The sequence below is a fragment of the Simochromis diagramma genome, unplaced genomic scaffold, assembly GCF_900408965.1.
Source record: "Simochromis diagramma unplaced genomic scaffold, fSimDia1.1 OVJJ01000344.1, whole genome shotgun sequence".
NCBI lineage: Eukaryota > Metazoa > Chordata > Actinopteri > Cichliformes > Cichlidae > Simochromis > Simochromis diagramma.
The window spans coordinates 1971959-1998583 of NW_024387375.1; the positions used below are offsets into that span (position 1 = coordinate 1971959).

The window sequence follows — 26625 nt, forward strand, 5'->3', positions numbered from 1 at the left end:
ACAAGAGCATCTTAAAAGCGACTCACGAGTTTCCCGAAGCCTCATATAAAAAATAAAAATAAAAACAGACACAAACACAGACCACAAGTTAATTTGCAAAAGAACTGAACCTCTTTATTTGGACTGTCAATGATCCGACGGATGTTGCATTTCAGACCATTCACATATGAGTGACAGTAAAAAAGTAGAGTGTAAGCATGTGATGCAAAAAGGTTCATAAAACATTAGAAAAAGTTGGGGGAGAGTTTTAGAATTAAATATAACTGGTACAAGATAGATATATGCAGCTGGTGGGCTACATTAATTCAATAATAAAGCCATGCTGGGACATGAACATGGTCTCAGGACCACTTGGTAGACGTCTCCATGCGACACAGGCTCTGTACCTCCGTAGTGGGTGCGTGGCATGTTAAAATACACCAGCCTGAAACTAATACATGCACTTTTCAACTAATATCACGCATCTTGGAATGTAAACATGGAGTAAACATATTCCTTGGCCAGTTATTAGTGTTCAGTTTACTCATAATCACATCATGATTATGTGGCTCAGAAAAGCATTGTCACCCCCCTGCTGCATCATCTTTATAAACACACACGCACACACACGCACACACACTCTTGTAGAAATCTGCCGCACTGTACCTCTGTGTCTATTTGAAGTAACAAGTAGGCTGTCCAAAGCAACAGAGGCCATGAGAAGGATAATCTGAGCCATCTGCAACAACATAGTTGGTATACAGGATAGTGAAGAGTTAAAAATAAAAGAAAGAAGTCTTAAAGCCACCATTGCTAACTCACTAAAGTCCTTTGCGGGCATGAGTGTGATGCTTTTAACAAGTCAGATAATCCCAAGAGCCTGCTCTGAAGAAATCTATGACTAGAATGCTTCTCATGACCATTATTAAAACAAAAGCTGAGGATGCTGGAGCGAGAATTTCAGGCACCACATAAACAGTTTATGAAAACATGACAGCTAAACAGTTTAATCACAAGGTTTGAGAAACAATTCTTTCTCACCACCACATGACAAAAAAAAAAAAAAAAAAAAAAAAAGAGCCGTTAAGTGCCTCATATAGTTATACCTTTGAAAACAAACAAACAAACAAACAAACAAACAAACAAAAAACCCACTACTGCAACTCATATGGAGTCCACGGATTGGGGGGTAGAAGACTTGCTTTTGGGATCTACCCAGCCTGCTCAGGTGTGAGAAGGCTTCAGTTCTTTAATGTGTTAGATTGTGAGACAATGGATTATGCATGACATCACAGAACATGAATCTGGCATCATCCCAGAGAGATGTAAACAGTGACATTTAGGCGATATAAACATACAACATTAGTTGCAAGATTTCTGTTCTCCGGTGACACTGGGCACCATCAACCACCATGCCCTCTATCTACAACAGTGCGGTATTAGTGTGGCAAAACATGCGATTATAGAAAATAAGCATAAGTTATCAATATCAAGGGAGAGTAAAAAATACAATTGAAAAAAAAGATATCTGTAAATAACCATCTTTACTAGACAGACCTCCTATTTTTGATGAAATAATAATTTGAATGGTTATCCCTGTCTTATGTTGCAACCAAAAGTGATCCAAAAGTTAAGACCATATTACACGTACATGCACCTCCGGCTCTGCCACATTCACAGACAGAGGCTGTATAAGACAGTTTTTGATTCAACACTGATACCACATGATAATGTTAGGGTTCTGAGACTGAAACACACTGAGACACAAACAGAAAAAAGATGGACATCGTCAAGCACCTTGAAAAGTATGATTCATCAAATCATCACATTGGCCATTTGAGGAAGAGGGCACTGCGAGGGTGAGGCGCTGTGCTCCATAGCATTTATTATGAGATCAAGCTTCATTTTCCAAAGCCAATTATAAGGGGGCCAGAGGGTTGAGATGGGTTTCATTTAGTTTTCTCGCCTGGCATTAGACTGTAAATTGAAAACACTCTGCGCTCCTTGCTTTTATCAATTCAATATCAAATCAGCTCTCACACAGTACAAACCTCACAGCCCTTACTCACCCCTCTGGGGATTCCTCGGCACAAAATGAGATTCATCATCATTTATGTAGCAGGGCATAAAATAACAGAGACAAATTGCAGCTGGCATAAATTCTTTAAACCGCTGTTCTTTTTTTAAAAAATAGTATACCATTTCACTATAAATGTCTTTCTCAAATTGACAGTCACACAACCCTTCTCTTTGGCTTGGTAGAAGTTTAGAGGAGGAGAGTCACTTCTATTTTGACTACATGTTCAGGGGAAAAACAACCAAGAGAAAGGATAAACCTGTGGTTGAATTACAAGCTGTTCTTCAAGCCTTTTGGTCATCTCTCTCCTTCCTTTGACACAAAAACATGCTCGTTAGAGACGACAAAAAGAACCAAGGAAAGCTGACCAAGTTTCAACCAACAAAAGCCCCAGCTATCACAGGTTAAAGAATGATTACGGTGGCTAGAAAGCATACTGGTGTCTGTATATCAGCACCTGACTACAAGGGGAACCTCAGTAAGTGTGTAATTGAGCCAAATACCATTTAGTGCCTAATATCAAAGTTCATTTATTAAAAGTGCCTTAACTCTGGCTGGAAATCTTCAGAATCTACACATTATATGGTGCAGAGGCTGTTGCTGTCAGTGTGTTTTGGATAGAAAGCCTTATTCCAAGGCAGAAGGAAAAGAAGAGTAACTCATAGGGCGGAACCCCTTTATGAAAGCACCAATCTACTGTTTTTCTCTCACAACGGCAAACTGAGCCTCTGCAGATCATGCCACAGTCCTGCAGGTGACACGGAGCAGTTTGCACAGTTAACCTTTTTTTTCTCTGTCCTGCAATATAATAATCATCTGTATTCCATTTTTAATAAACTTAGTTGTATATAATAACGTACAAAAATATTAGAGAACATATACACAGTTTTTTTGTCATTTTGTAGTGACTGCTTTGCCTGGTTTTCTGAAGCATACGTTTATCTTTGTGCTGGGTGATGAGGAACTGAATAGGCCTCAAATGAAGTGTATTTTTCCTTTCTTCTTTTCATATTGTTGAAGTCCGGTCTGTTCCATCTGAGGGGTAGAACAGAGACACGTTAAGGTACATTACATTTATAATCACAATGTGATAAGCATGGCATCGCTGAAGGGGCATGTCACTGTCCTGCTGCTAAACTTACTGTTAGATACATATATTAGTAACATTAAGAAAATTAAAAACACTAAATCCTATGAAATTTAAATTGGCTTCTGTCTTGCAGTATCACTGATTTAACACATACTATCCAGTATACAGACAATCTGCAGATTTCTATTAAGATTTATGCTGCTTCTGGCCCTCAGGCCCTTTATGCATCCTTGTTTTAAGATATACAAAGCCAAAACAGAACATAACTTTAGCCGCATCAGTTAAAGGAATGAAAATATAAAACTTTCCAAAATTCATCCATCTCATAAATTATTTACAACCACAATACTGGACAATTATACAGAGCTACTGATGTTGAAACACAGGTGCAACCTCCAGAGCTTAAAAATTAAGCCAACATAGAAGTGGCAGTGCAGTTCCTCTAATTGCTACTCGAGTTTCTCTTCCAAATAGAGCACTGCACAGAGCCCCCGTGTTAAAATGTCAAACAGAATTAATAACCATAAAACAATCTGGCTTTGATCCCACTCTAAATGGGGTGAATTCTTTTGTAACTCATCCACTTGAATAACTGAGTCAGGGGTGTGGCCACTCTGACAGACAGGTGTCCTGCCATAGGCAGCTGGAGCTGATCAAGTCTGCTAGGCCTCATCCACTACTGTTCACTGTGTCTATGCTGTTGGAGCCTTTTCAGTGGATTATCTGACTAATGTTATGGCTTCTTTTATTTCAGTTTTGGTGAGTGAAATTCTAGTTTTTTATTAGTCTTACTTGGCACTAATTACCTCAAATGTGTGTCTGAGTTGCACCCATACAGTTTATAGATGCAACATTCTAATCAAGCCTGCTAGCATTAGCTGATAAAGTAAAATTTGACCCTGTGAAGCATGTAAGGTAGCTTGTGACTGAAAAAACAATAGTAAAAACTTCTCTGGGTATATCCATTTTTTACACTGTCTTTCATTTAAAGGGCTCTTTTTCTCCCATTTGACTAGTTCTTGGGTCAGCAACCTTCAATATCAAAAGATCTATTTAAGCTCTTCCTACCAAACAATAAAAGAAAAAAAAGCTGCAGATTAAGAAGGATTACATCTTTTTTTGTTTTATTTTGTTTTTTAAAGCTTGCAGGAGTGACAGTTAAGGGGATCGTGGGCTGTCCACCCCTGCTCTTCTGCTCTAGCTGAAAGCTGTGTACACGTTTGCCAACCAGTGTCCCATTTAAAGTTGCTGACACTTACCCCCTAAGGCATGCTCTGTCATACTGAGGCACAGTGATTCCAGCGTAGGGTTGATCTCCAGGTCAGCACCTGGAACTTGGCATTCTGAGGAAATGAATAAAACTATTAGTACACAGGAATGTTAGGAAATGACATACTGTCACTACACTAAATTTAGAAAACAAACAAACAAAAAAAAACATTTATATATAAAATCTGCATTAACGCAGATTAATCTGCCTGACTCACATTTAGATTACATTATTGAAACACAATGTGCACATGTGGCTACTGTGTGCAAAAGAATAATCATCACAATGTTGCTAATGCTCAGCTCACCTTGGTGCTGTAATCTAAAATTGAAGTGAGTAACACTAATAAAGGGAGTAGTTCTGTTTTCTAAACAAACAACACAAGGCATATCTACAGATAGTCAGTTTCAACCGAATTAAACACTATGAACATTACGAAAAATGGAGGTAACTGGCACAAGAATTTGTATAAATGGTGTAAAAGTCTAAGGTTTAACATCATTTTACTGTATTTTTAAAAGTGTTTAATGAAATGTAATTTATACTTACAAACAGTTGGGGGGGTTTTAACTCAAGAGTGAGATATAGGTCTGCCTTTGCAATCCTCTTTTCTTTCTTACATCAGTTAGCATTTCACTTACTTAAAAAAGCAGACTGTGACTGCAAAGCTTTAGATGTATTCTGATGTAAGTTCTGATGTAAATTTCAATCGGTTTCAAGAGAATAAAGACATGATCGATAGTACAATACTGGTCTGAGAAGCAGAAGTAAAACGGAGCTTGAAAGTTGAACTTCCACAAAGGCATTTAGGTGTTTGGCTGACAGTGATGTCTAGACAGCTTTATAAGGAATCCTCTGGGATACTCAAAGAACATATTATGCTACAATAGTTTTGTTTTGCCTCTGTACTGAGGAACAAAACTTCCAAAAGAATAAAAAGGTTTATATCTGAGAGTCCTACCATCATGCTGTATAATTCTGGCTGCTGTCACACAACCTTTTTACTTGCATACATGTTTTAACACCTTATTTTGCTTTGACTGGTTATGCTAAAGCTAGAAATGAAAAATAAGGTGTATGATGTATGGATGCAGGCATGTTGTTACACTAAATGAAGTGTAGGAAGAGCGTGCAACAAAAACAACATGCCATAAGAGTAAAGTCAGAGGCAGATCACTGTAGATGCCACTATATTGAAAATACAGATTTAAGCATTGAATCACAAACATAACAAGGTCAGCAGTTCAGGAACACTTCTGTTCATAAGCAGTAAGCTGCCTGAAGTGCAGTAAATTAGGAAACATGGTCTGTTGTGCAGGACCAAGCTTTAGTTTGCAATTAAATATTTCCAACATTTATTCAATCGATCGTTTAAAAAATGCAACACAATCTTAAAGCAGATTCAGATTTGGACTCAGTCAATTAGAAATGCTGTATTTTTCAGGTTTTTGTTTCTTTGCGTTATTAAGCATACAAGAATATGAAACTGCGTGAGTGTAGACACTGAAACTATAACCATACTGAGTTCATGTCTGTGGAACTATACATTTCTGGCTTTCACACACTCCTTTATGGAAATATCCGAAGCTGACTCTGCTAAAACACGACAGATCCATTACAGGTAAATTTGCAATGCTCACGTCTGGCATCTGGCACACAAAACAAGGCAACCAAAAGGTTATGTATACTATACAAGGCGACAGATTGTTTTCTGCAACATGCTGCTAAGCCGTCTTGTTAGTTTGTCCTTGGCACAGAGGGAGAGACACTCTCCATTCTGGCATCTGACCAATTCATAGCTTTTTTTTTTGCTTTTTTTTTTTCCGCAGAGGTTGTGTAGCTTGTTCTACTTGCAAAACTCAGACTGAGACCCAGAGCTTTCAAATATTCCAATAGCCATTTCCAGTTAGGCATTTAAAAAAATACTTTCAGAACATGTAGGTAAAACTAGGTGTTATAAAGTGTAAACAGGAATCCCAAGATGTCAAGAAGGTTGTGTTTACATGTTGGCACAGAATGTGGTACATTAAACAAGCACTGTGACAGTTTGTGGGTTAGTGTATATATATATATACCTTGCTGCTGGAACATGAGCATGGTTTGTGGGGAAGTGTGGACAGGGAGCGAGTGGGTCCGCTGTACAGAGCTGCGACTCTGACTTGGCATGCTGTTACTGCCTCCAGGGTTGGCAAACCACAGGCTCTATATATTGGAAAACACAAGTTCTCCTTACACAAACATCACTTATCCAGGAAAACTGGCCAAGTTTCTTAAACCTTCAGCTAGGTTCTCAAATAAAAACACTCAAATTATATAAAACTATGAAACCAGTTTTACTGTCAAATCTGTACTGATTAAACCTCTTTTTGGGAGGAGTTTTTTTGCTTTCAGAACAAAGATGTATTATGACTGTTTTAACGTGCTTCATACTGGCCAATACCTTCACACAAAACTATTCAAATTTACCTACACAGAGTTCATATTAATTGAACTTTGTTCCACTATTTTTTTTCTGGGTCATTTCTACACCACTTAGCTCACTATTTGTCACCAGTGGGGTTTACAGTTTGAGAACAACTGGTTTTAAGTCATTAAATCTTTTAATATTTGATTTTTTCGTAGGCCATCTAATCTGTATAGAAGTTAAAATTAGTAATGCATGTTACAACTTGATGTCATAATATAATTATAACATTTAAAATACTGACTTGTCTACCCTGTCCTGTCAGCGCAGGACTAGTGAGAGTGTGTCGTGGAGAAGCTCCCCCAATACCAGCTGGGAGACACATGCGTCCAGCTGGAAGTCCACGAGGGGTCATCTGGAACTGCCTTTGGCCGCGCCGCCCTACACCTCCACTTACAGAACCTGCTGTGGGGAGGGAGTTGGACCCATAGGTCCAGCTGGAGTAGCAAAACAAACACCAGAGAAACATGCCTTAGAAATTATAAGGATTGTTGAACTATTACAGCCATTTCTTAAGAAATGACAGCAGCAATTTCAATTAGGAAAAGAGGAAACTAAAAAGAAGGGAAAGAAAATCAAGCTAACAGATAACAGAGACGAATCCAGAATCACAATAAACTGATGTGACAGCTCTTCTGCTAAAGAGGAAGATCAAAGGTAAAAGAAGGCCAGCACTCTCACCCTTTCTGACGGTACCCAGGCATGTCCAGCATAGCTTTCCGAGGGAACAGGCGGAGCAGTTTGAGGACCTGCTGCTTCCAGGAGACCAGCCTTTTCTTGTGAGTTTCTGTAAAAGCCTGTCAAAACAAGACAGCAAAAAGGAGTGAAATAATGAACGAAGTATTAGCAGGATTTCTGGAAATGCATTTGGAATCTGTATTTATTTTTCAGTTCGAGAAATAAACGGGCAAGATTTTTTAAAAAGACCTTTTTAAAGGCATATTTGTGTTTTAAGGTTGTCACAAGTTCCATTTACAACTGCATCCATACATATATGAGCAAACAGAGAAAAAGCTTCATCTTCAGTTTCTTACCTCATGTGTCAGACACTTCTCAATTAGCTGAAGGTAACAGCTGATATTTTCTTCATCTGGCCTTGACACCAGCAACTGGGTGCAAACTGAAGGGGGAAAAAAGCCACAGTACCCTTCAGTGTGAGTGATACCTGCTGATCTCTGTTAATGGGGGTTGGTGAAAATGGATTATTCTAAGTATTTTTGTTTTATACAATATCCTGACCTGGGTATGAAATCTAAATTCATAGCTTTTATAAGAAAGTTGTAAGAGAGATTCCAATAAGGACTTGGCCACCAATCTAATTAGCAACCTTCATCTAATCCGTAAAACCTCTACTGTATTCTTACCTTTACCCATAACACGAGTGAACTGTCCAGCAATGTCACCATCTGAGATGGGTGCACCTGAAGAATCTCCATCACAGGGAGGTGGATTGTTGGATTGGAAGCCCTCTGGGGCCGGCTCTTTATCCGTTCCTGTTTTTGTAGAATCTGAAGGTGAGGTGGTGGTGTCTGAAGCAGTCTGTGCTGCAGTGGGTGGACTGTAGGCCTTAATAGGTGTGATGATGATCTGCTGCAGCTCCTGGAGGGCATTACGTAGGTTTCCCCCTTCCAAAATATCCTGACAAGAGATGACGACATCATTGTCATATGATAGCTTAAGTTTTACGGGTGCTGTCGTGAGCGGAAAGATTGATTTCCAAGTTGGAAATCCAGATTTAGACTGTAGCCAAGCAAACGTTTGCTCCACTGAAATGTCTTACAGGAAGACACTGAATTCCTACCAGCCCTCCTCCATGTTTCTATGCCAACAAGCAGACTGGGAATTTCCCAATGGAGCTAAATCACATGACTGTCACCAAGTACATACTCAAGTGCAATTTTGATCAGCGCAATTGAAAATTCATCAAGACAAAGCACCACTGCTATTTTTTTTTTAGCTTGAGAAAAATATTATCCAATTTGAATTACCTTTTCTAAAGACTTGAGCACACTCTGCCTCTCTCGCAGTTTTTGGATACTCAAGGCAATCTTATGTCGTGCTCCTTTAGTGACGTTCTAAAAGGGAGAGAGAGAAAATAGCAAGATGGCATAAGAAGCAGGAAAGTCATTTCTTGAGGGAACACTGGGAAATTTATACAGTTACTAAATAACAGACCTAATCACCATCTGTTTCATTAAAGCCAAGGGGCAGAGGCAAAATCGCACCATTTGTATGTGCGACTGGGTCGATATAACTGTAGGGTGCGTTGTTTAATTTCATGCCTCATTGAGAGCTGATGTATCATCAGGTTTGAGGACAATAATGTTCACAATTGATAAGGAGTGTAGAATAATCAAAGCCTGGCGCCAGCGTATGCAAAAAGGAGGCTTAAAAACCTGTGACTCCAGGTGCTGCTCTGTGAGAATCATCATCTCCTCATAGGTCATCTGGGAGAAAAGTGATGCATATTTATGAAGGCGGAGACTCTTCAACCATGCAGGAACATCTAGAACAAAAAGGGGGGGAAAAAGTTACAAAAAAAGTCACATTATATTTTGGCTTAAAATCACCCCAGCTGTTGGCTGTGCATGGCTTTTACCAGAGCTTGGAGTGCTCTTGGACTGGTTAGGTAAAGAACTCTGACCTTTCATGCCACTACCATCCTCCTGGAAGGTGTTGCGAACAGAGCCTTGTTCTTCTGTCTGCTCACTGCCTGAAGAAGCTACGCTGCTCTGGGGCGAAAGGGGTGCGTGATCTGTCGGAATAAAGTTCTGCCGGCCCACTGCGTCATCCTGGCTAACCCACTCAGACCCACAAGCCTGGGGACTGGAAGAAATAACGGACATGGACTTCTTCTGAGGGCTGGGCTGCATCTGCCCACAAAGGCCTGGAAAGGGAAACATTTCAGATATGAACAACAACAAAAAAAAAAACTATTTGTAAAACATAGTCGATATGCTTATGACTGATAACTCATGCTTTTACTAAACCACTTCTTCTTTATGTTTTCCCAAAAGATGAAAAATGAGAGTTGAATGACAAATATTACCTGTATTATTGCTGTTAATAGGTGAGGACATCCCGCCTGGGAATGACATGTGTCCGTTCTGGCCTGCTGAAGGTGTGCTGGATGAAGGAGACTTGTCGTGCCAAACAAGGCCGGGGTCCAGAGACTCTGCAGAACTGGGCCACTCATCTGAGCCTTGGCGTGGGTGGTAGGGGCTGGATGGAGCACGTGGTGTATACCCACTGGAAAGGTGCTCCTCCAGGTGGTTCAGCCACATGGCGAGAGATGTGCGGTCATCCAGTGTGGTGGCAGGGTGGATGAGGGCATAAGATAGCAGCTGCCTGCTTTCTTCCACAAACAGGCTACTCTCAATAGTGTGACTCAAAACCTTCTGCAGCAGCTTCATGTACTCACATTTGGCCTCACTATTACGTGGTTGCAGCAGAGGCAGATGGGACAACAGCAAGGAGACCACTTTCTCTTTTGGTTCCTGGTGCCATTGGCTGACAATTGCTAACGACAAATAGATTTTTACATGTGATTAACATTTTATTATTTAATATATGCTGTCTTTCATTTTAGAAAAACAATTAATATGGCTGTAATTATAAAGTAATTAATAATAAAGAACACTTAAGCTCTCAGCTACCTGCATTGTTGGCCTCAGCTTCAAGGATGTGGATGTCAGTGCAGTCTGCCAGCCAGTGTTCAAGGCAGATGTGTAGAAAGCGAGCCTGGGTGCGGGATGCCCTTTTCAGGAGGGACAGCAGCGCCACTGTCTGTTCACACTCATTCCAGCCTTTGAACCAATCTGTGAGGATACCTACCTGGTCTCGGAACATCATGGCGCGTCTCCTTGGTAAGGAGAAAAAGAATGTGCCAACAGGGAGCGGGCTACAGGAAAGGCTGCTCGCTCAGACACAGATGGGTTGAGTCCAGCCCCGCACAGCGGGGTTGTATTTTCAACAGTCCTGGGATTCCCCTCAGACTGGACCGAGGGACCCTCACATGGTTCAGATGCAGGAGAAACTTCAGCGAGGGATGTGGCGTGGATTTTTCACAGGATGTCTTTAGGCTGAAAGTGAGTGTCAACTGTAGTGGCTAATCACACAAACAGGAAAATATTTTTTTCATTCCGGCATGTTCTGGATCATCTGCACCCTATTACAAAACAAACACAGAAAGCAAACCACATTGCATACTTAAACTAGACATTCGGTGAACTGTCACATTAATTCTAAAATCGTATACAAGGAAAAACTTCTTAAATGTAACATCACTGCAAGGGAGCAGCCAGAAGTAGCTTATGTTAAAATAAGGCAGTTGAGTAATCTATTGCCTCAACCTTGCAAACAAGGTAACAGTAATGACTCTGTTAGATCATGCCAATGGATCATCAACCTCAGGGAGAGGAAAAAATAACTGACAATGAGGGTCTAATCTTATATCATGATCATTAATCAGAGATTATGGCACAAAGTGCAAATAAAACAGACTACTGCTATATCATAGGCATTATAAAGACCTCTCCCAGGTCTATGCTTCTTAAGTCACAGCATCATTATACAGGCGAGCCATTCACAAAAGATGTGTCAACACAGTTATCAATAAGAGACCGGGTCAGTAAAACGTAGAGCAAAAAAAGTCCGCTATTCAAAGAACATAAGTGAATAATACCTCTTTTTTACAGAAACTAATACTGCTTTCTCTTACAGAGAAAATGAATCTCAGACATGTCATCACTAACGAGCAAGGGTAACTTCAGTTACATGTCAAAACTGCTAACTCCCAGCACTGCAAACGCTATCACCTGTAACAGTATGAGCTATAATGTTAATTTTATGAACAAAGCTGGGTGCTCGGCTGAAAGTTCCGGTTCTCACCTTGCTGTGAGGGTTTCTTAGACTAAAACAGACGAATATTACACCCGGCAACTAAGCATTAAATAGCGGTTAGCTGAGTTAGCTCGGTTGGCCTAGTCTGTGATGAGGGATCGAGATTTGTATTGTTTTTCGTTGACGCTGTTGCTGCCCCTTTTCTCCGCCTCGTACTTCAGTCTTAGCGGTAAAAACGAGAATGTTAAAACGCTATTCTGATCCGCCAGAGGTTTTAGCCAGATATCAAGATTAAGTTACTCAAGTGACGATTTAAACTGAAGAGACTCAAAAGATTTGTTGTTTACCTTTGTCAGTTGTCACTGGTTAGCGGGCTAGGCTAGTAGTAATGCATAGCTAGCTCGACGGTAGCGTTAGCTTCTTAGCTAGCAAGTTTTGCTAAAAGATGCAGCAACGTTAGCTTAGCTGAGAAGCGTAGCTTTCGGTCCCATGCGTGGTACTCCTTAAAGAGGTTCCTGTACAGTGGTGAGCCTCTGTGGCTTTAAACATACTATGTTAAAGAATTTATGTACAAAAATGTTAGTTACAATACAGAAATAAGGAGTGTACGCCTGGAGAAATCTACTTCGATTTTAAGTTGACGTAAGACGTGGGCACAACGTCATACGTCTACACGACGCACGCAATATTAATGTCCGCCCACAATCTTATAAATATGAAGAAGACCCTGGCTGAGGTGGATTATCTATCTGATAGATATATACATTTTCTTACGTTTTCTCTGCGAGGGAAACGTTGCTTATCCCATAACGTCCTGAACAGGTCTCTAGTTGATCACAGAGACAGACAACCTCACACCACACTCGCCCACACCACCCACTCCCCACATTTGTACCAGTTATTAAAGACAGACGAAAAGGTACTTTTTGATGACATAACTTGTGTTTTTATTAATTCAACTTAGTTTTATTCTATATTTAGCTTCTTGTCGTCCAAATCCCACTTGCTGTGGCTCTATGTCCCACCAGTGGGGCCACCACCAGAGTTTAAGAACCATTAAATTAACCTTACGTGCTTGTTCGATGAGCCTTTCTAAGCTCCTGTATTGCACTTATGTGTGTGGTCGCTGAAATCAGTTTTCTCATCAACATAAATGTCAATACCAAATGATTCCCAGCAGAACACTGCATTATTAACAAAATGACTAATGCTATTCTTTCACTTGCCACTGTTTCTAATGTCGTGGCTGAGTAGTGTATGCTATTCTGTCATCTTCTCTCACTGTACTTATACAGATAAAGCCAATGTGAATTTTATTGTTATATCACCTGTATGCAAAGAGACAAAATTGTGAAGCTCAGGTTCCACAGTGTGTACATATACATAGTGCAAAAAAGACCACACATTGTGCTTCGACATAGAGAACAGTCGAAATACAAAATACAAAAATGCCAAAAAGTAGGCAATATTCTGGCAAAATTAAACTAAACTATAAATGTAATATTCAAAGATAACATATGATCATGCTTGAATTAACCCACCATCCTGAGTGTATGGACAGTACTGTGTAAGACATAAATGGCAGGTGCTATACAGTTAAAAATGTGCAATAGACAAGAAACAGCAACTTAACTTAAATATAAAATACAGTAGATATAGACTCCATTATCACATCTGTCCAGTGTCATTTCACTGATGCCTCACAACAGTGTAAAACTTTCTTTCATCTCTTTATCAGAATCATTTTCCATTCTATTTTTTATGTGCTGTCATTGAACCGTTTTTAAAGAAAGCAAACTTTCATCCTTCTGTTCTTACATATTTATAAGGTGTTTTTTTATTTAAAGTTTTTTCCACAAGCTTTTAGCTTTTATTTTTCCTCCTCAGTTTAACCAGTGACTATCTTTTTAGCAGTCCACAGAGAAGACTTTGAGGTCTTTAAGACATGTCAGAGTTTCACGAGGTTCGACAGATCTTTAGATGATGATCCTTTAGATCATCTTAAAAAATGTTTTCAGTTCAATTAAGCTTTATTTATATAGTACCAAATTAGAATAATACAGGCCTTAGAACACCTTATATTACAAGGTAGAAAACCCCCTTCACTATTCTGGGGAAAACCCAACAATCATACAAACCCCTATGAGCAAGCATTTTGCATGGGAGGGAAAGAAACACTCCCTTTTAACTGGTAGAAACTAACCGAATCAGGCTCAGGGAGGAACAGCTATCTGCCACAAGTGGTTGGGAGGTGAGGGGAAAGAGAAAAGAAGAAAGAGAAGAGAAAAGCAAACCAGAGCATAAGGAGATAGGACAGAACATAGACTATAGAAGACAAAATTTTAATGACATGCTGCAGTAATATATAAACACATAATGAGGGAAAAGTGGTGGGTGAAGAAGAAGTGCTCAACACACCACAGTGTATCACAGGAAGTCCTGCAGCAGTAAAAGGCATGGTTCAAGTTCAATTGTACCCGCCCCAACTAATTTATGAGCTTTATCACAAAGGAAAGTTCTGAGTTTAATCTTAAAACTAGAGAGGGTGTATGTCTCCTAAATCCAAGTTGGTAGCTGATCCTGCAATAGAGGGGCTTTCTAACTAAAGGCTCTGCGGCACATTCTACTTTTAAATACCCTAGGAACCACAAGAAAGCCTACAGTCTGAAAAAAGTGAAGTGCTCTGTTATAATTGGAATATAGTTGGTATTTAGGAGAAGATGATTATGGGACATCCAGGTCTTTATGTTTTTAAGACAGGCTTGTAGTTTAACTAATTGGGTCTTCGGTCTTCATGAATAAATATAATGACCTATCATCTTCATATTAATGAAAGTGTATGCGATCTTTTCTTTTTTGGCAATTCTTTCAGTGTGTGCGTGTATGTATGGTGCATATGGTGTCTCTTATTTTTTTGTGTAACCCTTTGTTTCATGTACAGCATGTTTGTCAACTTTGTTGTTTTTAAATGTGCTTTATGAATAAATTTGGACTGCATTTGGAAGGAAAGGGTGTTTAATGTAAAACTAAGGGTCTTATCAAGGATTCTGCAGTTGATTGTTGCATTCTTATCTTTTAGAAAGAAGTTTGTTGGTCACCATAAACACAGTGGCCCAGAGACCTAGCTATTGCTGTGATATTGATGCTAAATATTAGAAGATGTTGCATCTTCCACTTTATAGATCAGAATAAAAATTGTTATTTTTCAGTCCCACAAACGGCATGAATAGCGATAAGAGTTCTCTTGGCTCTTTCTTTTTTTTTTTTTTTTTTTACAAATATAAAGAGATACAGGAGTTTCACTTTATTTGGGTTTGGGTTGTCCAGTTCTCCAGTCTTTCTTCCTTGAAATAAAAAAGCAACCCCAGAATAAAACCAGTAACCTCATACTCAGACGTGGAAGGAGTCCTCCACACGTGCATCCTAATACTGCAATTTATTCTCTTTGATATAAATGAAAAGTCACTCTTCCACCTTCAGCTAGTTTAGAACATAGCAGAAAGCCTTTTCAATGGTTTTAGTAGACTTTATCACATCACCATAATCATGGCATCTCTCCACAGGCTTCCTGTATATTTTAGAATTGATTTCAAATGTTACTAACCGCTGTTAAATTAATGCTGGCCCTAGTTACATAGCGGAAACGTTGACCATATTGCTCAGTTCATACGCTTACATCCTAGGATGTGACCCTTCTGCATATGGTAGCTTTTACTGTCTGGGTATTGTCTATCAGTTGTCTTGCTTATTGTTAACGTTACTTTGCTGTTACGATTTCATTGGCATTTATTATTCCTTACTTCCTTTCCATTATTTTATTAATACCAATTTTGAATCATGAAGAACACAATTGGTACTTATCAGTACAGATAAAAAGGGTCACTGCACCTAATTATTTTTATTTAAAACTAAATGGTCTAGGAAACAGCAAAGTGTGTTTGGCCAGAGGTGCAACATGCCTACAATTTCCACCAGTAGAGAGCAGCATGGCAATAAATTTCTTTCCTATCAGATACACAATTAATTTACACTTCTAATTTGACAATATTCCTGGGCACCGGGGTAGGTTGCTGTGTAAGTGTAATGCAATTTATTCATAAAGAAAGGAAACTGATTTCTTTCAGGCTGCAGATTCTTAAATGCATGGCAGTCGTGCAGAGTGTGAGATCTGACTTAAGCCTTTTAGTTTCAGGCGTGGTGGGAAAAGGCCCTATAAGGCAACACAAAGCATGTGTAAGTGACCAGTGCCTTACAAATTCCAATACTGACCAAAAAATCCAGTATCAACTCTAATATTACAATGTGCTGTCACTTGTGATTTATAGGTTACCCTTCCATAATGTAACCAGAATGTAAAAAAGTAAGAATTTTTTAAAATAAATTATTCTTCCCACACTTTTGACTGCTTAAACATAATAGCTTTCTTTTTTTATTATTATTATGACTTAAATGGTATAAATAAAATACTTCAACTCCTAAACAACATTCTGTTTTGCTATTGTTTAAGGATATGAAGACGTTTTCTACATCTGCAAGTTTCACTTTGATATTCACGTTCACATTATAAAGGGAAGTGAAAGCCGCAGATACTAAGTGACAGTAAAAGACAACACAAAATGATTAACCTGATCATCTTCAGGTTTAAATGGCCTAAAATTATTCAATTTCAACTCCATCTTCTTCTGCTACGGTAAAATGTGTGAGTTTAGTGTGTAAATGTTTTCCATAATTTATCCCCTATGCAATAAAAGACTGAGATACGTTGCTCCGCTTCACCACTGCTGTCATGTTTTCCTGCTGAAAGGAGGAAGCATGACTGAGAGGCGATCTAGCATTGTGTCTGCCCTCCCCTGCCATCTTTAACAGTTTGAAAGTAACTGTCAGTCTATCGCAAACAGTTTAAGCAAGGCGGTGTTACCCTCAGGACTTAAAAGCAGAGAAGGATCCTTTGAGAATGGTAGGTGAAACTGATGCAATTTCTTGAAAGACTTAGCTTTTCAATTGAAGTTCACTGCATTCGATGAACCGTAATACTACGTATTTGTCTGTGCGCATAAAGATATTTGTTCTACTTAACCATTGCGACCATCCCCCTTGCTCTATAAAACAGGAAACTACAATCTTGCATATTGCTGCAACACATTTCCTGCCCTCAAAATGTCAAAGAGTGTCATGGATGTTTAATATACCCATGCAAGGTGGATAGAGCCCTTTACAGATCTAGTAGATGTCCTTCACCCCGTTTTTTTTGTTTCTATTTTTGGTCTGTAGACCAGCCCACTTAACTATTTATCACAGCACTATCTGGAGATATTGAACATTTAATAGAGTGACACAATTTAACTAATGTTTTCATGGCCTGTTTTTACAGTCAAGCTCTTTAGTTGTGTGTGAAGTGGATGAAAGTCTGAAAGATAAACTGAAAAAGTTTCGATTTCGAAAAGAGACCAGCAATGCTGCCATACTAAGTAAGTAACGTTTATCCGTTCCTTACACACGTACTTCACATTTGTAAAACCATTATCAAACATTTTCATCGCATATGAATATCTGCAGACCAACTAATATAAAATAAAATCAAAGCACAAAAGATTTCTCTTTGAAATTTCTTAGTGAAAATAGACATGGCGAAACAGCTCGTTATTCTTGAGGAGGAATATGACGTAAGTCAATTTTTTCTTTCTCTCTTTATTTACTCTCTGTTTGTTTTGATTTAAAAAGTCACTCGCACTCTGTCTTGTCTTCTAGGACATCTCAATGGATGACTTAAGAAATGAACTTCCAGAGCGGCAGCCCAGATATCCTTACATCATATCATGAAAAGCAAAATTATTAATTTAAAAAAAATAGTCTTTTTGCAAAATCAAGTGATCTTCTGTTGGCTGCTCCCCTTCTGGGTCACCGGAGTTGATCATCTGCCTCCATCTCATTCTATCCTATTATCCTCTTCTGTCACACCAACCCTCTGCATGTCCTTTTTCACAACAGCCATGAATCTCCTCTGCGGTCCTCTTTTCCTCCTGCCTGATTGCTCCATATTCAAAATTCTATGTCAGATGTAGCCACTATGCCCCTTCTGCACACGTCCAGTCTCAGGGTTGCCGCTATAATTTTGTCTCAACCTGAGCTGTCCCTCTGATGTCTTCATCTCTAATCCTGTCAATCCAATTAAAGAATATTAACATATTCAGCTTTGCCACCTCCAGCTTTGCCTCCTGTCTTTTTGCCAGTGTCACGGTCTCCAAACCATACATCATAGGAGGTCTCATTGCCATCTTGTAAACCCTTATCAGTCATAAATTATCCCCGATACTTTTTTCCACCCACTCTACCCTGGCTGCACTCTTCTTCACCTCTCTTGTGCACTGGATTGGTTGACCCCAGGTATTTAAACTCATCCACCTTTGCTGCCACTACTTTTCCAGCATCACCTTTACATGTCTCCTTCTTATTCACACATATGTATTCTGTCTTGCTTTTACTGACTTTCATTCCTCTTCTCTCCAATTCATACCTCCACCTCTTCAGACTCCTTTCTGCTTGTTCCCGTGCAGATTCTACTGATACTGTTATATAAACAGAAAAGTTCCTTGACAGAAACGTACATTCATTGTCTACAGCTACAAATATGTCCATGATGATGGCAGAGTGTCTTACCCGCTGTGTTTCATATTCTCCAGTCCTGTGGGTAAGCAGTTACAGTATTTCTAGATTCTTAAAGCATTGTAGCAACAATGGCAAAGTAAACTAATCTAAAATACACTTTTAAATGTTTTTATGGTGATGAAGGTTGAATTAGAATTCTAAAGATATGTTTGGGCGAGTATTAAAATTACCCCCCAAAAAAAATGTCACTTTCATTTTAATAGGGTGCAAGCCAGAGCAGCAGATGATGTATGCAGGAAGCAAGAATCGACTGGTCCAAACTGCAGAGCTCACAAAGGTAATTATCACAAAATTATGAGTTTATAATATACAGTGGTATGTTGAGTAAATACACTAGTATTTAATGTAACAATGTATAATATTTCTACTTTTTATTCAGAGAAATTGAAAATCTGTAAATTTGTAGATTTTAATTGAAAGTCTCAGATTTACTTTTCTCTGAAATCTACTCAGTTGTTTTTAGTTATGTAGTTGACAGACATACTTTTGTTTACTGCCAATTTAGCAGGTTATTCATATTTTAATGTAATGTTTTCTTATAAACATGTCTTTTCTTACATGTTAATTCTCCTGTGTATGAGCTATTGCTCATTTTATAATTTCTTTGCTTTACTCTCTAAGGTGTTTGAAACAAGAAACCCCGATGACTTGACAGAAGAATGGCTGAAGAGCCACCTGTCATTTTTTCGCTGAATGTACATCTTCTGCATCTCCAAAGGTTCCTTTATGAGGCTGTCAGTTTAATGTCCATCTGGTGTGTATGGAATTGTTAATAAACATTTTAACCCAAACAGCTCAGTTCTGCATTTAAATCAGTCATTTTAGGGGTTTTTTTTTTTCCAGATGAACAAATACAATACTATAAGATCAGCTGTACTAATTACAGCACAGGTTAAATTCATGAAAATACTCAAGAGGTTCCCAAATCGGAAAAAGACGCAGAAAAAGAACAAACTCTGGTCAGAGGTTTTTTTTTTTTACAAAATGTCGTCTACAATTTATTACCTGCTTTGAGAGCCCACATGCTTTACACTATTCCCACTCCAAAGGCATTTCAAGAGTGGAAAACTTCTTTTTTTTTTTAACATGATCCTGTAATGACCATCTGGCAAACAATATAGAGGAATGGCGTACAAATAGCAACTAGAGTTAAATCTACAAATAAAAACTGGATTAAACAGAGTTATATCCAGGTGAAAGGTTACCAGCATTTCATAAACAATTTGTAATCAGCAAGAAATTTCAACCCCACATCAGGCCAATATTATACTCAATGACAGTGTAAGAGCGCCAATGTTTGGAGCTCAATATATAGATAAGACAGGTCACCGGCTCACTGGTCTTATTCACTGTCGCTGGCGTCACTGGAATCTGAGCCTCTGTCACTCCCACTCCCACTCTGAGCCCGAGTCTCTGAATGGTCGCTGCTGCGGTCGCTGCCTGCAGGAGAGGCGCTGCGACTCCGGCTGCCTCTTCTGTTCCCTCCTTCATCCTCACTGTCGCTGCCCTCCTCCCCGCTGCTCCTGGCCGAATTCTTTGGCTCATTGTCGTCGCTGTCGTCATCACTGCCAAAGATCTCTTCCTCATCTCGCATTTCTCTGGTCCTCTCCTCGCCGCTCTCGCTACCACTGCCGCTTGCCTTCCGCCTCCTCTTCCCTCTGTCTTCATCCTCGTCCTCATCTTCTCCCCTTTGTTCCTGTTCTTCATCGTCTCTCTCAGATTCACTGCCAGAGTTTTCTGCCTCGCTGCCACTGCCCTTCTTCTCATCACCTGGAGAAAATAGCAGTGCATTGATTTAGCATAGTTACTGACAATCGCTCAAACTCATTTTACATCGAGGGCACATACGGACAAATGAGACTGCACTTTAAAGACATTTCACTACACATTTAATCCCCAAAATATTAATTAGATTTAGATAATAAAGCGCAATAAGTGCTCAGGTAAAAAAAAAAAAGCACTATATAAGAATAGTTCCATTTCCCCAGATATAAGCTAAAGAAGTGCAATTTCAACAGCACATGACAGTTTTCCTACATCATAAATATGTAAAATTACAGAAAATGCTCTGGTAGCTCACCGCCCAGACTGTCACGTATTTCTAAAACAAAGTTTATGTTGCTTAATCCGACAAAAAAAAAAAACATAAAATAAAATCAGAGTCTTTCCCCAGACAATTCTGGGTAGAGGGTAGAAAAGTCAGTAAAAATTATATGTCAACAACTAACCAGAATCTTGCGTCTCTTTGTCCATATCTTCTTCCTCATCTTCTGGCTCATGGTTCTCCAACTGAGCTTTACGTGCCTCCTGAAAAATCACAGTGAAGGCAGTCAGTTATAAATACACAGTAACAGAGGAATGACAAAAATCAAAGTATACAGCCATTCCTAGAAAGCATTTGTAATCTAGTGTAGTCTGTCGAGTGACATGGAAAACGCTGGAAGCAGGGTGCTAAATATATAATAATGCAAACCATCATTGACCCCGTTAGTTTTTTTTGCTTAAAGCAATAAAAGACACCTCCCATACCGGCACTTCTTTTGTATAGCAACTACTTTGTTTATCAAATGTGTTGCAGCAGAACTACTTCTATTAGATCAATCATACAGTTCTAAACTTCTAAATAGTTTTCTTTGTCTTTAAAGACATTGTATCAATCCCAATCTTCTTCCAAGAAAAAAAAAAAAAAAAAAAAAAAAAAAAAAAAAAAAAAATTCAGTAACAACAACATACGTTTCTAGCTTCATCAGCAAACTATAGAATGGAAAGCTAAACTCCTGATTGAAAGCTCTGAAAAACAATGAAATGCACTCACCTGAGCTTCAAGCTCCTTCTCATTCATGTCTCTGTGCTTACACACCAGCACAGCGTTTGTTGTAGACTGTGCTCCAGCCTTGGCTCTTCTCTTGCTCAAGCGCACCCTACAGGCCAGAATAACAGTTGTAAAAGGTCTTGGCCAGCCAGTTATTTGTCATGACGGTTTGTGCAACAACATCAATACCACCAATACCAAAACTTGTGCAACAAACCAACATGTACAATGTTGAAGTAGTTAAAAATATTTTCCATCCAAGTGTCAACATATACAAATCATTTCTAAGGTGTCACCTTGTCTCCAGCTCATTGTAGTAAACACCGTCTCCATCTCTGAAGATAAAGAAGTAGTTCTCTTCATAGCCTTTGCTGGCTTTGTTCTTAACGTTCCAGTTGTATTCCCTTGCTATCTTGTAATCATAGCTGAAACATACCATACAGAATTCCATTATACTTGTGTACAGTACACTTTCACCAAACACACTCAAAAAAAAATAAAATAAAGTAAAATAAATAACACCCAATTAATGTTTATTTAATGCAGTAAATTCCACAGATTCCCATACATGTTTGCGATGCATTATTTTACTTACAGATCCTCAGGCATGTAATCGATCCCCTCTTCAAAGTCTCTCTTGCGCTTTCGGAGCGTTTCCTCATTGGGCAGGAAGTAGGCCACAAACTGATTTCCTTCCTCATCCATCATACCTCTATATTTCACAAACAACAAGTGACATTTAACAAAAACAAAAAAAACAAACAACAAAAAAAACAAAAGCGGTTGAAGAGGAGAACAGAGAAAACACATCTGATCATACCTGATCATGGCCTGAGACATCATTTCCACAGCTGCTGGTCCAGACATGTCTTTAGGTGCAGGATCAGAGTCAAATATGACTTGAGCACATGGATTGATCCACATCTGGGGCAAAGAGAAAATGTATTTATTATTTTTAACTACCAGCGCAACAAAAGTGGATTTCTTTTGTTGTTGTTGCATGCATGTTTCAATCATTAAGGTTCCATAGGTTAATACAAATAAATTCAGTTAAGGACTTAGCTCACCTTAAAGTCAGGGAACACAGGTAGTACCTCCACAGGAGTAACTCTGGGTTTGCTGTAATGCTGTGTAATCTGGAGATAAAGAACAACTCCATTTTAGCTAGTTTGTAGCTTACCAACACAAACACGTATCAAAATAAAAGAACTCAGTTGACAAACAGAACAATTTTTATTTTTTATTTATTTATTTTTTTAAATTGCCAGAACAAGAGTCGCACATCCAATACAAGGTTTAAATTGAACTCATTTCTTTTACATATTATATCATTTTGTTGGTGTAAGAAGAGAAGGATTTGAGCTAGGGCTGCTCAATTAATCGAATTTTAATCTAAATTACAATCTGGGCTTTCAATGATCATTAAAAATGACTGAGCCGATTATTAGCACCTCCCTCGTGCTTTACTCTCGCGTTGCTCTGTGTGGCAAATCAAGCGCACCTCTCTGAGTTTCGAACACTCGTCACAACAATTAAGAGGACCCGAGGGAAGCTCGGAAAGCTCGAAAAGGTAAGCAGAAGTTATTTGGAGAGGAGAGGATAATGGCTGCTGAAGAAAGAATGCAGTTGGTTGAAAAGAGAGGTAAAACGACTTCAGTGGTGTGGAAACATTATGGGTTCACATAGTGTGTCAACTTTGCTACGGTGTCGTAGCTGCACCACAGAGCAACACTACAAATTTATTCAATCGTTTGAAGACCGCTCACAAAGTGACATACGATCAAACAATGAAGGAGCACAGAGAAAAACTCTCGACAACACCTGCTTCATCCTCACAGACCTGCATTCACAATACCCTGTACAACGCGACTAAATATCCCACCAGCTCCCAGAGATCTAAGGAGATAACAAACGTGGTAATGTTTTTCCTCGCCAAAGACCACTGCTCAGTGATAATCAACACTTTTCAGTTATTTTTTGTATTGCAAAATTTGCACTGTTATCAGTATTTGCACACTATTTTATATTATTTTTTGACAATCTTTAAAGCCAATATTCAGTACATTGTTAAATAAATATCGTCAAATAATCGAGATCTCAATTTCAGTGAAAATAATCGTGATTATTATTTTTGCCATAATCAAGCAGCATATTAATATGCTCACTCACAGATTTCTGTGCATCCTCAAACGTCTTCTCAATCGCAGAAATCTGACTGTCTCGGTCCTTGTAGATCTCTTCTTCTGTAAACTGCTGTTTGACAGACACTCCAATCCTAAACGCAAAAACAAAAACGTCTCGATTACATGAACACCTAGAACATGCATCTGTACATGTGTGGGTCTTGTTAATGTTGGTTTATGTTGGTTTATAATGGAGCACTGTAACAAAAAAATAATTTCCCCCAGGGATCAATAAAGTATTCTGATTCTGATGTGTGAAATGTAAAGGTGGAGTTCACCGATCCAACTTACTTGACTTCCACTTTCTCATTGGAAACACCGTATCGGTTAAACTCTGTGGAAATGTATTCCGTTTTCCTCATCCATGGGACAACTTTGGCATGCTGCTGCGACCTTATAGGGAAGGGGAAAATTGCTCAAAATAAAAATATTGCTGAATGCATAACACAAAGCAGCCTATTTAGTAGTCATACCTCTTTGAACTGGATGGAGCCTGGATGTCCTCCTCCAACAGTTTTTCATCAGCGGGATCCAACAGAACTGAAAATGTGAAAGATTAACTTAGTCTGTGCAGACATTTAAATAATTCAGAATGTAAATTAAGAACAGGATCAACCTTGATGGAGACTTACTGTTGGGGTCTATGCGGTACGTGTCTGGGTTGATAAGATCAATGGTGACCCCAAGGTCTGGTTCAGTCAGGAGTTCATGCTTGTGCTGCTTCTCAAGAGAAGTGGCTTTATACTGTACAAACCTGCCAATAAAGAAAACCACAGGTTATATATGGGTGTGTGTTTAAACATGTTTACTTGATGGGAAGTGAATACTTGTATTCACTCCATTCGGTGGAGTGAAAAATGAATACCTGTGCTGATCAAATGGATAAGTGATGAATTTAGGATCAAAGGGTATGTCAGGCAAGGTGTTGCAGTATTTCACTCTGCAGACAACTCCAGACCTGTCAAGAGCACCAAAGTAAAGAATACACCAATGGTAAGCCAGCAATCTTCACATACAGAAGCAGTTTCTGTACCTGACAGAAACTAAGTACATACAAATATGTTTTTAAATCTACTGACCTCTCTGGGACGGTTCTGTGAGAGGATGGCCTGCTGGAAGAAAAAAAAAAACAAAACAAAACAAAAAAACAAACAAACAAACAACAACAGCCATTGGTTAGTAGTAAAGAGTGCACAATGCACAATCCCTTTACTACACAATTTAATTTTATATTAAGAATCCAAATGTCTTCAACTTGGAAAACAGAGAACCTCTCCTTTTGGGCAAAAATAGGGCATTCCTTATGTTGTCTATACATACTTTTCACTGTGGTCTGAAATGTACAGCTTAAACAAATTACAAGCTAACTCTCATTTTATTTGTTTTATTGTATTTTGCAAGATTACAAACGAACGACCAAAAATTCAAAACAAATATTGGCAATGGCAACACTGGAAGGGGTATTTGTGCGTTATCATGTTTAAAAGGAACAAAAGCTACCCTACACATATGGCAAACTTAAAACCACTATTTTTTAGTACTTAATAACTAATCTTTCAGGCGCCTTTTTTCCGCCACATTGTTGTTAGCATTCTTGTAGCCAACATAAAGTCAGCTTTTGAGTTGCCTGAACTTTACATTAGTGCTGCTAAAAAATAATAATAATAAATTGTTGACCGGCACAAACTACTGACACTAAGCTTATGGAAATCCCTACGCTGATTTCTGTAAGCTTCTCGTAAATTAGCCGAACGTTAAGCTTGATTGTTTGTTTGCTAACACTTCCGACTAATGCTACACACATCACAAAAGCACCCTGGGACCCGCTGACCACTTGTTTCTGCATTACACTTAATTCCGTGTCGTAAACTGACACAAAACGTGCAGAAACCACTCAGGTAAGCGAACTTGTAAAGGCACTGTTGAACGTACCTGTGGCCGTCTTCTCGTTGAGATTGTGTCTGAATCGTTGGAGCCATGTTTATGAAAAAACGCTTAAAATTAAAAACAAAACCGTTTGTTTGCACAAATAACCAGCACAAATACGTCCGAAGTCAACAAAAACAATTAACTCCTATCGAGTTCATGGCCTGAGTGCATTTTCATCTTTTATTAGCAGGATGGGATGATGACCCGGTAGTGTATCCACATCTCCAGTTCTTAAGTGGACTTTCTTTATTGTGAGCGCCTCCTAGTGTTCTGGAATTTGAAGTACTTGAACAACCCGTTGTCCTTTTTTTAAATTTTATTTCACAGGAAAAGGGGACATTGGCGATTTTTGAAACAGAGTATTTGGTATGACCACCTTTATTCTTCAACACAACCTAAACTCTGTTAGGCAAGCTTTCCTATAAGTAGTTTTCAGAAATCTGCTTCAGGTTTCTAAGGACATTCAAAGCTCTTTGAATACTGACTGGCTTTTTTTCTGTTCTTTGTTGAAATGATCCAGCACTGCTTGAATAGCATCAAGGTGTATGCTCTGGGGAAGCCAGTCCATGACTAATATTTATTTATTTTTTAAATCTATGTATGCTTTTACTGCAATGTGTTTGGGATCATTGACATGAAAAATTAAGCCTCTGCTGGATGGTATTGCATGGTGGATCAAAATCTGATACTGTAATGATGTCGGTAAGGCACACTACTGACTTAGACTCCATGTTTTACAGCTGATGTAGACATTGACTGTTGTGCCTTTTCTGACTTCCTCCATACACACAGTGATGATTTGGATAAATTACTATATAAGACTTGTTGCCACTGATGTTTCATCCAGTTCTCCTGGAATTTGGCATACCTCAGCCTTTTCTCCCAGTTTACCTTGCTTAATAGATTCAAACAGGTGTAACAGAGACCCCTCCTATGAGACCATTTCTGATGAGGTTGAAGTGAGCATCGACGGTAGATGGATCAACTGCAGCTCCTGTATCAGGTCTTTGCTGGATTCCAACTTCTTAAGCACATGGCTTTCTCTCTCACACACACAGCTCATCTGCTGTAGGTCTCCTACTTCTTGTCCTCACCTTGACCCAATATAAGCTTTCATTTAATAGATCTTTGGGAATCACCTTGTTGGTGCAAAAACAGAACAAAAAACCCAACACTAGTTTTTTTCCAAACTTATCTTTGGCATTTTTCATATATTTGACTAAAGAAATACATTTTCCAATAAAATTGAAATACCCTCAAAAAAAGCTCTTCAGAAAGCTTGTAGAACTATTGTTTAAGACCAGTTTAAAAGT

The 26625-nt window shown here is 38.8% G+C and overlaps 3 protein-coding genes and 1 long non-coding RNA gene across 7 annotated transcripts; 2 read left to right on the plus strand and 2 right to left on the minus strand.

Annotated features, from left to right (window-relative positions):
- Positions 1-88: 88 nt before the first annotated feature.
- On the minus strand, positions 89-12381 carry LOC120719483 (protein Smaug homolog 2). 2 transcript variants are annotated; one of them, XM_040008675.1, is made up of 13 exons: positions 12070-12381; positions 10537-11048; positions 9930-10400; positions 9525-9767; positions 9277-9386; positions 8869-8955; positions 8245-8518; positions 7915-8000; positions 7562-7677; positions 7125-7317; positions 6492-6618; positions 4406-4489; positions 89-3091 (listed from the first exon to the last, which is right to left on the minus strand). In XM_040008675.1, the coding sequence occupies exons 2-13, from the start codon at positions 10730-10732 to the stop codon at positions 3063-3065; spliced, it is 2016 nt and encodes a 671-aa protein (XP_039864609.1). In that variant the 5' UTR covers positions 10733-11048; positions 12070-12381; the 3' UTR covers positions 89-3062. The 2 variants fall into 2 exon arrangements, with proteins under 2 accessions (XP_039864609.1, XP_039864610.1); XM_040008676.1 differs by lacking the exon at positions 12070-12381 and adding an exon at positions 11771-12063.
- LOC120719487 lies at positions 3750-10531 on the plus strand. Of its 2 annotated transcripts, none has more exons than XR_005692704.1 (3): positions 3750-3905; positions 7146-7659; positions 9951-10531. It is a non-coding gene; the product is annotated as an uncharacterized LOC120719487 (long non-coding RNA). The 2 variants fall into 2 exon arrangements; XR_005692705.1 differs by having other exon boundaries at positions 7151-7659.
- Positions 12382-16551: 4170 nt separating the features above from the next.
- gmfg (glia maturation factor, gamma) lies at positions 16552-19181 on the plus strand. Its single transcript, XM_040008681.1, has 7 exons — positions 16552-16679; positions 17094-17190; positions 17336-17385; positions 17471-17520; positions 18328-18410; positions 18592-18665; positions 19010-19181. Exons 1-7 carry the CDS (start codon positions 16677-16679, stop codon positions 19079-19081), a joined length of 429 nt encoding a protein of 142 aa, XP_039864615.1. The 5' UTR covers positions 16552-16676; the 3' UTR covers positions 19082-19181.
- A 174-nt stretch (positions 19182-19355) lies between these two features.
- Positions 19356-25537, minus strand: paf1 (PAF1 homolog, Paf1/RNA polymerase II complex component). 2 transcript variants are annotated; one of them, XM_040008679.1, is made up of 14 exons: positions 25316-25537; positions 24463-24492; positions 24249-24341; positions 24016-24137; positions 23857-23923; positions 23675-23776; positions 23370-23475; positions 22268-22336; positions 22021-22124; positions 21796-21912; positions 21497-21625; positions 21204-21309; positions 20617-20695; positions 19356-20158 (listed from the first exon to the last, which is right to left on the minus strand). In XM_040008679.1, the coding sequence occupies exons 1-14, from the start codon at positions 25360-25362 to the stop codon at positions 19731-19733; spliced, it is 1599 nt and encodes a 532-aa protein (XP_039864613.1). In that variant the 5' UTR covers positions 25363-25537; the 3' UTR covers positions 19356-19730. The 2 variants fall into 2 exon arrangements, with proteins under 2 accessions (XP_039864613.1, XP_039864612.1); XM_040008678.1 differs by having other exon boundaries at positions 24463-24495.
- Positions 25538-26625: the final 1088 nt, after the last annotated feature.